The following is a 16,642-nucleotide window of genomic DNA, read 5'->3' as shown; positions in this document are numbered from 1 at the left end:
CGACGATCCACGGTCCGGTGGTACTAAAGCAGAGGGATCAGCGGGTGGAGCGGGGTTACACCCCGAACCGGAGCTGCCTCCTCTGCTGGAGGATAAGGTTATGTGGACTGCACTAGAGCTGCCATAAACAGGAGTTACCCACCCTACCCTCCCGTTTTAGTTTTTTAGGAGCATTCGGAGTCTGCACCGTTGGGGGGGAGGGGTACTGTCACGTCCTGACCATAGTAAGATGTTATTTTCTATGGTAGAGTAGGTCAGGGCGTGACAGGGGATGTTTTGTGTTTTCTATATCTATGTTTAGTTCTAGTTTTCTATTTCTATGTTGTTTTTTGGGGGGAGGATCTCCAATTAGAGGCAGCTGGTCCTTGTTGTCTCTAATTGGCGATCATACTTAAGTTGGGTTTTTTTCCACCTGTGTAGGTAGTTATTTTCTGTTTAGTTAGTCTGTGTACCTGACAGAACTGTGAGCTGATCGCTTTCGCTTTTGTTATTTTCTTTAGTTTTCTGTGTTAAAAGAAATTTAATCATGAGCACTCAACACGCTGCGTTTTGGTCCCCTCTACGACAGTCGTTACAATGGCAAATACTTTTTCTCTTATTTTTAGATATTTTAAGACTAGTGTACAGTCTGACAAGGAGAAAAGAAAAGGCGAGAAACTAATGTATGACATTAGAGAGCATCCTGTAACATTATCATAATAATATACAAAGTACATTGACTTAATAAGCCAATTCTGTTACAAATTAAACAATTATACATACTTCATTGAACCTATTAGACTTGCAACGTCTTCATATCTCTATTTCTCTCTCACTCACACACTCGCTCTCTTACACACACACACACACACACACACACACACACACACTCTCTCTGTCTCACAAACACACTCTCTCTTTCACAAATACTCAAACATACACTCAGTCTTTCACACACACACAATTTTGCCTCCTGAGTCCTTGCTACCTGTGAAGATGTAACACGGCTTGTCTTTTCTCATGAAGCAGTGGGATCTTTATCAGTGTCACAGACCCTCGACAGCCTCTTCATCTGTATTCTGCACAGCTTGTTGCCGAGGCAACTGGCGAGAGACGGGTCTGGCAGTTCCATCAACATGTGTAGGATCAGCTGACCAAAATTATGATAATGTACGGCTGATTTAAGTGTGTGATTTGTGTGTTCTCGTAAATCACTGCTTGCTGTTAATTGCCCTTGTTATACGTTTTTCTCAAATAATTCCAGCATGTCTAGTTTAAATACACAATTACAGTAGTATCTTATCTTGCCATTTTATAATAACGTAAAACACATGAATGCCCTATATCACCTCAGTAAGCAGATTAGAATATGTAATAACATGTCTATTTTGGATACACATTGAAATAGTGTCAATGTCTTGACTGTTAATATTGCAATCTTCCCCTCACAGATATAGCTATACTGTGAGGAACAATAGATGATAAATATGAGTAAAGATCATTTTAGATGGTAAAATGAGTTGTTTCTTTATAAAGATGTAAAAAAAAATATGTAAACATGGGAAGTGATATGTTGAGAGTAACAGTAATATTTTTCTCCAACAGAGGATGCTGTCATCCCCATTACTGGTTGTTGTTGGTATTGGCGGCAAGTGAAACATTCAGGGGCGGGAGTGCACATTTTGGCAAGTATTCCTCAACCCTGCAAATCACACCTTCAATTCCTATCCAGATTCCTTCTGCTACATTAATCATCTTGCCGTGTCACTCAGTCATCATTTCCAAAGATGAACCCATGAGTCCTGTAAGCTTAATGTGATGCAACACCTAGCAATACAAATGATGTGCCATAATAACTTGTGGTTTTCTCATGATCTTTTTCTGGCTGCTATAAAATGTTCTTTGCCAATGGCACAGAAATGTAGATAAAATATTTTTTGTGCGGCAAATTCCTGTGAATTCTAAGATTTGCTTGACCTCATTGAACTGTATTCTTCCTTCCAGACTGCTCTCCCTTTCAGCCATGGAGTTTAGTGTACCCTGCTCATTGCAGGTTTGACTTGGCAGTGGGTATAGACCCCTTAAAGGACACGGTAATGAGAGTGAAAGTGCCATTGATGACCGGTCACAAACTCCCAGGTATATCCACTAATGGGATCAATGTAAACGTCCCTGGCATGGAATGACAGCCTCCTCAGGCTGATTAGCTGCAGTAATAGCTCAATGCTGGTGGGAAATTGTGTTGTAATGAAAGGGTGGGTCGGAGTTGTAATTTTGAAGGTTCTAAATCAGTTATTGTAATATCGTAGTCTTACGCAGTACCAGTACTACAAGAATGTGCTTTAACCGAGTCTTGGAACTAAGAACCAAATTTCACATGCTCCTCGGTCATTTAACAGTCCATCAAACTAGCTGGAACCAACCTATAGCTTTAATAATTTGTAAATACATTTCTCCAAATAATCAATATTAGGTCTGAAGGATGGTCCCCTTGACGGCTGGTTTGTTTCCCTACATTTCTTTCCTCGGCTGCCCGCAACCTTGGTCTGTCAGCTACCAAGGTGTCTGACACCATGCTGGCCTGGACGTGAGATGACACAGAGAACAAGGAGAGGGCAAAAAGAAGGGTGGACTTAGCGGCATCAAGGGGGAAAAAAAGAGTGGAGAAAGATTCAGCAGATGGGAGGGAGAAATGACGGAGGAGGGGAAAGAGGTGGGAGAGTGTGTGCACAGATTGCGTTGGGTGGTGACATCCGGGTAGCAGTATGGCCATACAGATACATCTGAACATGTGAACATCTGAAAAATCTAAAGTCATTGCATGTGCTGGTTAATATTAATGTAAATGTAGTGACGGTGTTGTTATTATGTATTTACATGTAGGTTATTGATTGAGAGGTGGTGTGTTTATTCCTTACAATTTTAGGCAACCATTTATTTCCCTGTTAAAACAAGACGTTTTGGGGCCGTCTCTCAGCTAAGGAGCAAACGGTTAAATCTTGCTCTCATCTTGTCACTGTAACCGTGTTTATGTTGGTCTTCATGCGTACAGTATTCCTTCCTCGCCATTCAAATTATTTCACCCCATCCACTCACAAGCCACCTACATCACTGTGCCACACATTATTTTGTTTTTCAATAAGAAACTGGAGACATAATCAATGTATCTGATAGTTGGGATGTGCAAAAAAATTGTATTATACTGTAGACTAGGCCTATATAGACAGAATGAGGCAGTTTATGCGTTTCCATTAGCAAATAAGTAGACTAAACTTACAGATGGAAGTGGTCTCTAAAACATGCACATTTTTCTTCTTCTTCTTGGAAGTATCAACATTCCTCTCTACTTTAAAAAATGGATCTGCTATGTGGAAAATGCGATTAGAGTAAGATCAAAATTGCAACTCCTTGCCTTCACTAGAGAGTGCCATTTTTCTTTCAGAAATAAGGTATTTCTCCTATGTGTTTTGCTCTTGGAGTGGTTACAGCTGGCCTACAACTGTGGTGTAATCTTTCTTAGAGCTCTAAAGAATGAACAAAATGCCATGCAGTGTATACAATAACCCGGTATTATTACAGATAACACAGTATTATGCCATTAGATGAAGATTACGGTAATGTTCATTTTAAATGTATAAGCAAATATTCCTCAACTTTAGCCGACTAATTACATGTGTTCATTGCAAAATTGTTACATCTGTTTAAAAACATTGAGTGGATACAACTAACTATCTTTAGGACCCGTTATTTCCGTCTTTAACCATGTAGTTTAGTGTGTGTGTGTGTGTGTGTGTGTGTGTGTGTGTGTGTGTGTGTGTGTGTGTGTGTGTGTGTGTGTGTGCGTGTGTGTGCGAGAGAGAGAGAGAGAGAGAGAGAGGGGGGGAGATTGTCGCGGCTCGGAGCGTGTGTTCTTCCTTTTCAGCAGCTAAACTGAAATGGAAACAGAATGGGAAAATGTTAGACGCGGAACGTCAGTGATGTCAAGGAAAGGATAAAGACATTAAGTGCATAATTAGCCACAACTGTAATTATTGGTGTTTTGAATTTATAAGGCTCGCTCTTGTTATACGCGTGCACGCTTATTCCATCTTGACAGTACACCGTAGTGGTTCCACTGGGTTCAACTTTCACATCTGGCTCCATTTCTGTGCTGATAATTGCTTCAATTAGGCTACACCCTGCATTCCAGGTGAGTCTCCTCGCTGATGAAAAGTCGTTTTGTGATGAGAATGATTTGATACAGTTCCTGTCTGTCTCCGCCGATAAGTAGCCAGGAGTAGCCTAGCCTAGATATCATGTAGAGTTTATCTCAGTGGGGATATCCCTCAAACATTTCTGCACAGAAGCAAGGGATTTCAGATCTGTGGTTGAACTCGTTCACTGCGCTTTTGAACTCGTTCACCACTACACGCTAAATGTTCTGTTAGGCAGTGGAAATGAATTATCATTCAACACAGGCATGTTATGTGTCAATCAATACTAATTGCAGTCCCCCTAGAAAACATGATGTAAATATTAATGTAATGTACGTTTTTCCTCTGCGGGTCCAAATGATGTATTTCCAGTAGTACTGTAGGCCTTTCTGGGTATTTATTCTCTGAGTTCATTCTGAGTTGGCAATTTGAATTAATTCCCGTACAAATAGACCTAGAAATAGACCTCCATTCATTATTGTCTTCCCTGCTGTGTAGGTGTAGGCTACATGCAGCTATGAGGAATAGAGACTACATTTTTCACTGTCTGTTCATCTGCCTCTCGTTGACGGTCGTCTGGCAAACGAGGTAAGTCGTTACCTTGAATAATAAAAATGTATCAATTATGTTTTGTCACATTACAAAGTAAAACTGAACGTATAGCGTACCACTAGAGTTTGTAATTGAATTCATATTTTTTCCTAATCGTATTCCTTTAGTTTTGTAGACTACAATAACACAATGTTGGGATTCGACGTGCTTTAGTAGCCTACTTTATAGGTATAGCCTATGTATTTAGGATAGTGAACAGCAGGCTTTTGTCGACACGGGGGTCTTTTTGAAATCAATGAAGTGGGGGTAATTATCGGATTAGGTTCCTATGGGTGGCGATGAAGTATAGCCACTTTTCATGATGCCATGGAGAAGTGCTCATCGCTATAGCCACACTCTGTAAAATATGTTTATCATCAGAGCGTGGGTCACGAACACGCAAATAGCACTTCATTTCAATGCTCAAGGAATGACATTCCGTGTGATCACTCAGTTCTCCATTTTACCGATGTAACTACATATTGGGACACTTCGTAAAGTGGGACCTTGTACTGTATGACCATTGTACCGTATCAGTAGCCTACAGCCTATACAGTTTCTCCACAAATAAACATGCTTGTAATCTACACATATTGGGGCATGCGCTTTATTTTGTGACAGCATATCGTAGTCACGTAGTGTAATTCTCAAATGGACTAGGAAGTCTCGTGGTTGCAATATTTTTGGCACGTTGCGCTTGACTCACTGTGCCAACAGCGTTCACGAATATAGCTTGTGGACTGATATTAGCACACAAATCAAATCAAGAAACCAATGTCAGTCAATTGATTAACCAATAAATGATCAATATCAAACACGTGCATTTCATTCAAACACGCCTCTTCCGCTTATTGGATTCATGAATCCGATGACATTTGTGACCCACAACCTCAATTCGGTTTTATGTACAGTTGCAACATTTTAAATGATATTTTTTATTTTTTTACATTGGATAAAAGTAGAGACTCCGAACTACAAAATTGTATATCACACACTACAGTTGAGGAACAATGGGAAACGAATTCTGGTTTGAAAGCTGATAAACTTGTAAACTCACTTGAGAAAATGTGCCTTGAATGTTTTGGTACATCTAATGGAGAGCTCTTGTTTGTCTACATCTATTCAGCATCGTTCAGACCCTCTTAAGACTTAGTGAGGCCATGTGCTAAACAAAGTGAGTAAGGTAGTGTATTAAACAGCCAAAGATCTCAAGACTAGAAGTGGTGAAAGTAGTAGCAAAAAGTAGTTGTAAAAATACCCTTTAACTAGTCCTTGGCCTATATCCTAATCTGACTTTGGTGCAGGTCATGTTGTTTTTCACATTAGGGTCTCTGGTAAACACAAAGTACATCAAATAAAATTGTTTATTTGTCACATGCACATGATGCAGAAGGTGAAACAGTACAGTGAAATGGTTACGTGCATATTTGCATAGTAAAAATATAAAAAAAATAGAACGTGTGCAGATAAAAATATTGTATAATTGTTAGATGATGCTTACCCAGACACACTTGTCTAAATTGATGGGTCATGTGAAATAAACTCTATAACCCCCACCAGCCACATCTAGCTAAGTGGATGGGTGACTATTGTCTAGACATGTTCATGAAATACAATAGATGGCCGTAATCATCCCTGTACACGTGGCTAACTTGGTGGGTCATCTAACCATCTGGCGACGTGGAGTATTTTTTTTAGACATGTAGCTAGCGAGCTAATCAATTAGCCATAATCTCAACCCATAGCTACAGTACAAACATATTGCCATAGCTAGCCACCATGCATGAAACGCTGTAGTATGAATCTGCAGGTAGCTAAAGCTAACCAACTAGGTTCAATGTTAGCTAGCTAGCTAACATTAGGCTATAACTAGAAATGCAAATCAATATCTGAGATAAAAAAAATATTACTACACTGATCATACATGTAACATTAGCTAGCGAGCCAGCAAGCAAACATTCTATAGCTAGCTAACAGTATACTTTAACTTGCAATGAAAACAACTTTCAGAAAAAATGTCAAACTTGTGATGTCTGAAAATGTAGCTAGACTCTTACCTGTACACATGTATGAGCGCTTGTTTGGCACGTTGTGTCAAGTTACTCCGGTTCACACCGTGTGCAGGAAGTCATAACTTTTTTTCCCACTGATCTTTGTCAATGGTGCCTGCAAAATTTAGGGCAGCAATGTTGTTGAGAGCAGTAGTAACACTTTCGCAGCTTTCCATGGTTAACGTTATATATATATATTTTTTTAAAGCCTTGGTAGCGAGGATTATCTACACACACTGAGCAACTCATGTTATAAACAGAAGTCAGCTACATGGCAGACCAATCCAAACTCATCTCTGGGCATGTCCAGCCCATCCATTATCTCAGCCAATCATGGCTAGCGGGAAGGTTCCTGACTTTTTTTATGTGGCTAAACCAACTAGGCTCGTAATTTTACAATTTTATTCATATTTACAGATGGTGTACAAGTTTGTATTAACGTACATGAAAGCTCACATGTTCCAGAAGTCGTTTAAAATAAAATACAAATCGAAATGCATTTTTTTGGCAAAGTATTACCTACAGAAGCCTCTCCTGTAAAGTACTGACGTGCGTCATATGCCTGGCTTCCCGGAAATGGGTCACATTTGTATATTAAATTGTGTTTTTGCTCCAAGATCAGATGGCACACAAATGTTCAGCATTGAAATGGGTCATCTGGGAGAATGCTTGAGAAAGGGGGAGATGTGTGTGTGTGTTCTATTACCTTTTTTTCTTGATCTTCTCTCTTTCATTCCCTCTGGAATAACTGTGCAAAGGCCTTGTCAATCTGACACTCTTGTCTGTCTCCAAGGCCAGTCATTGCTGATCCTACAACAGATGCCTTCAAGAACAACATCACTCTCTTCACACGGATCCTCGACAGACTTCTAGATGGCTATGATAATCGCCTTCGACCCGGCCTTGGGGGTAAGGAATCTCTCTTGGCTTCATTTTCCATGACAAAACAAGCTTAGGCCTGTATTCATAAAGGGTCTCAGAGTATGAGTGCTGATCTAGGATTAGTTTTATATTTGACATAATAAAGAACAGATTATATGGACAGGGGTGACCTGATCATAGATCTGCACTTCTCTGAAACACTTTATGAATACGATTCCAGTTTGTGGACAAACATTTTAGAAACACATGGTATAAATTCACATCACAGATTGTGATGACTAACTCTGTTGGCTTCATTTGATTCGTTTTCCTGTCAGGTTCAGTGAATCTTAGTGGAAGTATTCCTCACAGTATTTCATATTCCTCACAGTCAGCATGCAGAACAAATACTGCCAGCAATGCTTCTACTTGTGTCTTGTAATGTGAAAGATAGTGCAACCATAAATCGTGTAGAGTGCAGCTTAAATTTGTGTGGAGCAGCGAAACGCAGTTCAGGCAATATTTTCTCATGACATTTAGTGGTGCTGCACATGAAACCACATGAACATATCGGTCATCAGTGAGCTTGTTATTCCAAATCCTCAGTATAAATCTGTGTCCCAAATGGCATCCTATTCTCTGCACAGTGCACTACTTTTGACCAGAGCCCTATAGGCCCTGGTCAAAAGTAGTCTACAATAAATTGAATAGGGTGTCATTTGGTATGCAGTCCTGTTTAGTAAAGGTAGTGTCGTCTAGTCAGCAGGAGACAACGTTTCAATAGCTTTTCCCCAGAGGCAACAGCATGTGAATACTGTAATTGTTGCAGTACACAATAACACAAGGTAGTTCAGCTACAGACCACTACCATACAGAGAAAAAGGTTCCCTTAACACTTTATTAGGAAACTGCCCTGTTATATTACAGCTGTTTTCAATCCACAGTATCAAGATATTGGCTGGCGCCTTATCAAGCGGGCTATTTGCTGCACTAGCACACTAGCACCTGGGAAAACAAGTGACCCTCCGTGGTGTGGCAGGACGGTCTATTTAGGAACCTTCAGTAGACACAAAGACACGCTTTAAAAAAGGAGAGATCAGCGCAGTCCACTCCATCAATCTGTGATTACCCTTATGCCTGGAAATAGGAGAATATATCCAATCAGAAATGAATGGGCGTTGATTTGATGATGGTAGATATGCTCCTTATCCTCCAAACTCGTATTGGTAGGCATCCAAAGCTCCTGAATTCAGAATCAAACCCTCAACCCTTGACGTCGGCACCATGCTCAAACCCATTAAGACATTCTATATTCATCTACACACCCAGCAACCATCAACTCAATTCTGTAAATGTGACAACAGATCATAAACTATATTTTAGTACTAGGTGTAGATCAAGGATATTATCCAATAAACTAAATGGGAATCACTGGGGCATTTTAAAACGGTGAGGAAATTGTATTGCACAGAATGACAAGTAGTTTTGCGTTGGTGTAGCAAGCCAAATTTATAAATGGGTTGTACAGTAAACCTACACAGAATGTGCTATCATCGAATATACTTTGGTTTGACCATTAGCTGTAATAACAATTAAAAGCTGATGAGAATTGAGGAGAGTATTTTGATTTATGATATATAATCTGCACTTGGGTCCTTAACATATATATTTCTGTCTGTCTGAGGTGGACATACAGTCTGTACAGTATAGCATTCTCATTATTTGTTTGTCAATTCTGTTCTCCTGCGCAAATAGGGCAAATCACCTGCCCGTCATTTTGGCCCATTATGTCTTAACCCTTGATTTATAGTTGTATCTGTCGGAATAACCTTGGTTGCTTTCAGTCCTCCTCCTCAGTAAACTTTGACCTGTGCACTTTGACATTGGACCCCGACCCAGCACACATCCATCATCAATATCAGACGTCATCGTCTGCTCTGGCCTGGACTGGGGATGTGTTTACCTCATTATTCTCTCAGTCTCGTTAGCTTTCACTGCAATTTTAGCAATGATATCTGAATGGTGATTGTAGTTTCTTTAGACAATCGAAAATAGACTTAACATTTCACAGACATGGATCCACTAAACTAGACATGACATTGGCTGGGACATAATGCCCAACATAAATAAAAAAAGATGAATAAAAAGACACAAACCACCAACTCTGACGTACATGAATTTCAACAAACATTTATGACATACTTGTTTGATTGAGGTGGTTTTAGTAATGCATTTAGGACACTCAGACTCACCAGACGTTTGACGGCTCTCTCTTTAGAGGTACGACAACATGTAATGTCCACATTTCAACATTGCTAATGTCAACCGAGATACCAGTAACCTGCTACCATGCTCCTGAATACTTGTGGTGATGCTGCTACATCCATGTTTTGTATAATTTGTGCATGAAATCACAAATGGTTCATGTTTCATAGCTATCTATCCATCTAACCACAGTAACTAAATTGGTTGAACATGCTGCTCCTTCAGTTTTTGAAATTGATTGAGGTGTATTCTCACAGTTTAGTGCCAAAATCTCACTCTGCCAATCTGAGATCTGTGGGGGTGGGGGGGGGGGGGGGACGCGTTCTGACGGGGGAAGCGTTATGTGATGGAACACCGGCCCTCAGGCATCATCATGGATATTGGTTGATGTACAGTATCAGACATCTCATTGCTGACCACCACCCCCACAGGTTCTTTCCATGTACCAGCAAAGAACTCCGTATAGGGCTAGTGGCTAGCTAGACACTGGAGTGATCTTTCACCGCCTTGACACTTTACCCTGTGTGTGTGCATGCGTACGTGTGGGTCAATGTGTGTGCGCGCCTGCACGCGTCTGAGTATGTGCGTGTGTTCTAGCCTTTAACAAGCTCATAAAAGGATAAACACTTGGTCAGCATAAACCTCCGCCTAATGATTATGTTGCCCTCTAGAGGAAAGTATTGATCGAGCTGAAGGTGAATGTGTGCCTAGGTCTAGCCGACTAAACTCGACTCCACGATTTACGATATAGCTGATTGGCGACTAGTGTGGGCGGACTTGAGCTTTTTTATCAAAAACGGCTGATTTCAGCACCCAAGAATAGCCCGCAATTACATAGAACAATGTGTGTAGTTATGGGCTATTCTGTTGGCACTGATGTTTATATTATGTGACATCGGAGCTCCAGTTCGCCCACACTAGGCGCCGCTCAAATCCATTGTAAATTCCTGGAGTTTAGTTTAATTGGCTAGTCTAGGTCCAGTAAAAGAAGGTATTACTGACATAATGGTGTGATGATGATAAACAGCACAGCCCATGAATCAATGATGGAGGATTATGGGATGGATTAGTAGCAACTGACCTGGAGAAAGAAAATCAATTTTTTTTACAATCAAATGTGATATTTAGAAGCACTGAGAAGAAGTGGTATGATAGTGCCGAATAGTCCTCGCTTGAAGTGTAGTGTCTTTGTGAGATCGTACCACTACGATTCATACAATTATTTGTCGAAGCGTCTTCATTGTATGGCTATGAAAGAATCTCCTTCCATCATGAGAAGATGCCTCTTCCTCCCTCCACCATCCACCCACCTCTCCCTCCATTGCTCCATCCTCTATCCATCCTGTCTCATTTCCAGGTGGCCCCAGAGCACGGGCCTCCCACAGAATCTGGTGCCATTTTACATTTAAGTTGAGATTCAGGGGGCCATCAGCTCAAAACTAGTATCTGCCATATGGGTGATAGTCTTTGTTTTTGGCTTGGGGAAAGGGTTGCCTGGATGGCAGTATGGTATAGAAGCACTGACATACTTTCTCTATGGAAAAAAAAAACAATTCTCCATGCCTAGAGGTACTGAATCATCCGCAGACTTCTGCAACCCAAAATTTAGTGGCTTATGAAGAAAGTACTATTTGATGCCTATGCTGCATTTGTTTTGCCATCTGTTCGACAAATGTTAGATGCCAGAGACGCATTTGACTTCCGATGAATAACAGAATATTTTTGTGTTGCATATTAATAGTGTCGGTCTTCACTTTTGTTTTTAGAAAGTGCATTGCATTTTCCCCCTAGAGTTTCCCCCCAAGAGTTCTCTTTGCTTTGTGTCCAGGTTTTCTTTCAAATGTACCATACCCCCTAGCCAAAACAACTTCATCACCAATTGTTTAAACAGAAACTGCATGTGTGTTCTGTTGTTGTCTTTATTTGAGAACTACACAACCCAGCAGCAGAAGCAGCAGCGGCAGAATAACCTGCAAACCTGCACCTTTAATCTTCTGGGTTTCCAGTCTGATTGTTTAACCAGGCGTAGCTGTTGACTGGTCTATACGAGGGTCAGAAACGCACCAACCCCAACACATGTGCACCTAGGGAAACTCTTGATTTCCTGACGCTCCTAACTAATGCGCGTTTTTCCTCCTTTTCAGTACAGTGTTGAGAGACTATTCATGTCATTTAGAGCAGCTACAGTATATTAGGTATTGGAGGATATGTAAGTTTGCCTTGCGGGCAGGTCATATACATGCTTTCTTGTAAATGTTGTTGTGCTTCATATAAAAAAGTGGAGACCGGGTGTGATTGTCACCCCCTTTATCTGTGCTGTATTTCTTGAACTCTCTGTCTCACATAGCCATGTTCCACGTTAATTGAAGGAACAATATCTCACTTTATATATACGGTTTTTGTATTGAACTATAAATAGTGCACTCATATATTGAGTTTGCTTGTTTACTGTAGTTTAGTTAGACATTTGATAGCTCGGTCGGAAGTCTAAACGCATATAAATGACAAGCTAAGGGAACTTGACAAGACCACTCGCTTTGGTCCATCTGAGCTGAAGAAGGGAACCTACATTACTTGATGCTATAAATAAAAGTGGCCTGACATCCTCAGGCTTCAAATGCACTCTGGTTTCTTTTCTAAATAATAAAAGAAGTGATTTATCCCCAAGAGCCACTTCTTTGTACTAAGTATGCATCATTTTCTACGTAACTCAGTACATTTTTTTCTGGATTCTTTTCTAAATAATAAATAAGTGATTTGTCCTCAAGGGCCTCCGCTCCTTTGTATGAAGTATACATTATTTGTACGTAACAGTAATTTTTTTTCTTCATGATTTGGTTTACTTTTCCATTAACTATGAACAGGCTGCTGCTATTTTTTTTCATGATTTAGTTCTATGGTGTTATTGACTGTAGGCTTGACCATAGAATCATAGAGCAGTGTATTATAGGATCTCTATCCACAGGTTAAAACATGGTATTATTGTATTGTAAAGGTCTCACATTAAAACAGTGCATTAGAATGGGCTACATCAGGGTCACTGTCAGTGGAGTCATATTTAACATTTCTACATATCTAGTGTATTTATTCATCTAGTGTGAGTCTGCACACAACAAGGTGTTTTCATCCACACATATGCATTCGGAAAGTATTCAGACCCTTTGACTTTTTCCACATTTTGTTACATTACAGCCGTATTCTAAACTTGGTTACATAAAAAAAAAAAAACTCCTCAGCAATTTAAACACAATACCCCATAATGACAAAGTGAAAACATTTTTTGGAATTTTTGCAAATTTATAAAAAATGTAAAACAGATATACCTTATTTACATAAGTATTCAGACCCTTTGCTATGAGACTCGATATTGAGCTCCTTTTTTCATTGATCATCCTTGATGTGTTTCTACAACTTGATTGGAGTTCACCTGTGGTAAATTCAATTGATTGGACATGATTTGGAAAGGCACGCCTGTCCATATAAGGTCCCGCAGTTGACAGTGCATGTCAGAGCAAAAACCAAGCCATGAGGTCGAATGAATTGTCCGTAGAGCTCCGAGACAGGATTGTGTCGAGGCACTGTTCTGGGGAAGGGTACCAAAACATTTCTGCAGCATTTAAGGTCCCCAAGAACACAGTGGCCTCCATCATTCTTAAATGGAAGAAGTTTGGAACCACCAAGACACTTCCTAGAGCTGGCCGGCCAGCCAAACTGAGCAATCGGGGGAGAAGGGCCTTGGTCAGGGAGGTGACCAAGGACCCATGGTCACTCTGATAGAGCTCTAGAGTTCCTCTGTGGAGATGGAAGAACCTTCCAGGAAAACTATCTCTGCAGAATTCCACCAATCAGGCCTTTGTGGTAGAGTGGCCAAACGGAAGCCACTCCTCATTAAAAGGCACATGACAGTCCGCTTGGAGTTTACCAAAAGGCACCTAAAGACTCTCAGACCATTAGAAACAAGATTCTCTGGTCTGATGAAACCGATATTGAACTCTTTGGCCTGAATGCCAAGCGTCACGTCTGGAGGAAACCTGGCACCCGAGTGGCGTAGCGTTCTAAGGCATTGCATCTCTGTGTGCTAGAAGCATCACTACAGACCCTGGTTAGATCCCGGGCTGTATCACAACTGGCCGTGATCGGGGGTCCCATAGGGCGGCGCACAATTGCCCCAGTGTCATCCGGGTTAGGGGTGGGCAGGCCGTCATTGTAAAATACGAATTTGTTCTTAAGACTTGCCTTGTTAAATAAAGGTTAAGTAAAAACAAATACCTATGGTGAAGCATGGTGGTGGCAAAATCATGCTGTGGGGATGTTTATCATCGGCAGGGACTGGAAGACTAGTCTGGATCGAGACAAAGATGAACGAAGCAAAGTACAGAGAGCTCCTTGAAGAAAACCTGCTCCAGAGCTCTCATGACCTCAGACTGGGGTGAAGGTTCACCTTCCAACAGGACAACGACCCTAAGTACACAGCCAAGACAACGCAGTAGTGGCTTCGGGACAAATCTCTGAATGTCCTTGAGTGGCCCAGCCAGAGCCCGGACTGATGACCGCAATTGATTTGATTGTGCCGAGCCTGGCTCAGACTTGCTGCGCTGTGTTAAAAAAAAGACAGCGAGTGACTGTGTGACTAGCACTCGGCCTCTCTCTCATCCCTGCTTCAGAGAACACCACAGAACATCAACAGGGTGTATCACGCATTCCGTGTTGCTGAAGCTGCAACATAATTACAGCCATTTCTGACTGAAAAGTTATGTTCCCGAAATCCACCATTTTTTTTCGAAAATCATTCCTGTAATTGCATCAATAAATTGGTTATAACAAACTCTGAACAATTACACGTGACAGCAAAATGGATGCAGAGGACGTGACAAATAAACTTGAAACAGGGGAATGCTTACTGGTTGCTCAGGAGGTAAAGGGGAAGTCAGATGTGTGGAATAAATTTGATTAGTTGTGGAAAATTCTGGAGATCAAGAAAAAGAAGGTAAGGAGCAAGTGCTGTGTGCATATTATGTGTGCCAAACAGTTGCTCTTAGATTACAATATAACTGTTTGAAACAATGTAAATAACAATAAATATATTATAAGCGTACCAGAGTGTCTGTTGTAACGTATTTTTGTAAAGCCTTTATTACAGCAAAGACCAAATAAAGTTGCATTCATTTGTGAATGCAATTTCCGAAGTGGAATGGTTTAGGCCTATTTATTGTTTACGCTAATTATTCAATGGTCGCTTTGTTATTTTATTTTAAAACAAAAACGCTTGATTGCATTTAAAATCATGAATGACTCATACTGTGTGATGACATGAACTAAAATGATTGATTGATACAGTAGCCTATATACTGTAAGTATTGAAATATAGTAAGTTACGGTATTAAGACTAAACAGGATGCGCTCTTAGGCCTACAGCTCAATGGTGGTTATACAAGGATACCATACAGAGCATACTAATGATAACGACATTACTTATTGTTATAATGATGATCATTATAATAATAATAATAATAAGGAGATCAAGGAAAAGGGAGGATTATTATTATAAAAAAATATATATAAAAAAATGGACAATTTGGAATAGTGTAAACAACAATAAATTAAAATATAAATAATACCAGAGAGGCTGGTCTAACACAAAAAAATGTAAAGCTGTTATTACAGCATAGCAAAGATTAGATTAGAAACAGACGAATTTGTGAAGTTGTTTATCCGACATGTGGTTGCATGAGGCTTGGTGCTCACAGAATCAGTAGGGTATTAAAACAAACACTCAAACGGGCAACAGAAGCAGGATCTGTCTTATTTCTGTAGATACAGTTGAAGTCGGAAGTTTACATACACTTAGGTTGGAGTCATTAAAACTTGTTTTTCAACCACTACACACATTTCTTGTTAAGAAACTATAGTTTTGGCCCGTCGGTTAGGACATCTACTTTGTGAATGACATAAGTCATTTTTCCAACAATGGTATACCGACAGATTATTTCACTTATAATTCACTGTATCACAATTCCAGTGGGTCAGAAGTTTACATACACTAAGTTGACTGTGCCTTTAAGCAGCTTGGAAAATTCCAGAAAAAGATGTCATGGCTTTAGAAGCTTCTGATAGGCTACTTGACATCATTTGAGCAAATTGGAGGTGTTCCTGTGGATGTATTTCAAGGCCTACCTTCAAACTCAGTGCCTCTTTGCTTGACATCATGGGAAAATCTAAAGAAATCAGCCAAGACCTCAGAAAACAAATTGTAGACCTCCACAAGTCTGGTTCATGCTTGGGAGCAATTTCCAAACGCCTGAAGGTACCACGTTCATCTGTGCAAACAATAGTACACAAGTATAAACACCATGGGACCATGCAGCCGTCATACTGCTCAGGAAGGAGATGTGTTCTGTCTCCTAGAGGTGAATGTACTTTGGCGCTAAAAGTGCAAATCAATCCCAGAACAACAGCAAAGGACCTTGTGAAGATGTTGGAGGAAACAGGTGCAAAAATATCTATATCCACAGTAAAATGAGTCCTATATCGACATAACCTGAAAGGCCGCTCTGCAAGGAAGAAGCCACTGTTCCAAAACCGCCATAAAAAAATCCAGACTACGGTTTGCAACTGCACATGGGGACCACGATCGTACTTTTTGGAGAAATGTCCTCTGGTCTGATGAAACAAAAATAGAACTGTTTGGCCATAATGACCATT

General features: G+C 40.4%; 1 protein-coding gene across 1 annotated transcript in view; it reads left to right on the top strand.

Moving 5' to 3' along the window:
• Nucleotides 1-3,865: 3,865 nt before the first annotated feature.
• The window catches only part of LOC106611612 (gamma-aminobutyric acid receptor subunit alpha-2), a 61,618-nt gene continuing 48,841 nt past the window's right edge, over nucleotides 3,866-16,642 (top strand). The window contains exons 1-3 of the mRNA XM_014212000.2: nucleotides 3,866-4,168; nucleotides 4,671-4,760; nucleotides 7,608-7,723. Coding sequence (XP_014067475.1) covers nucleotides 4,690-4,760; nucleotides 7,608-7,723 — 187 coding nt within the window. The 5' untranslated portion in view covers nucleotides 3,866-4,168; nucleotides 4,671-4,689. The remainder of the gene's footprint in view (nucleotides 4,169-4,670; nucleotides 4,761-7,607; nucleotides 7,724-16,642) is intronic.

The sequence above is a fragment of the Salmo salar genome, chromosome ssa09, assembly GCF_905237065.1.
Source record: "Salmo salar chromosome ssa09, Ssal_v3.1, whole genome shotgun sequence".
NCBI classification, from domain to species: domain Eukaryota; kingdom Metazoa; phylum Chordata; class Actinopteri; order Salmoniformes; family Salmonidae; genus Salmo; species Salmo salar.
The sequence above is the reverse complement of the archived record's forward strand: the minus strand, read 5'-3'. Positions and strand labels throughout refer to the sequence as shown.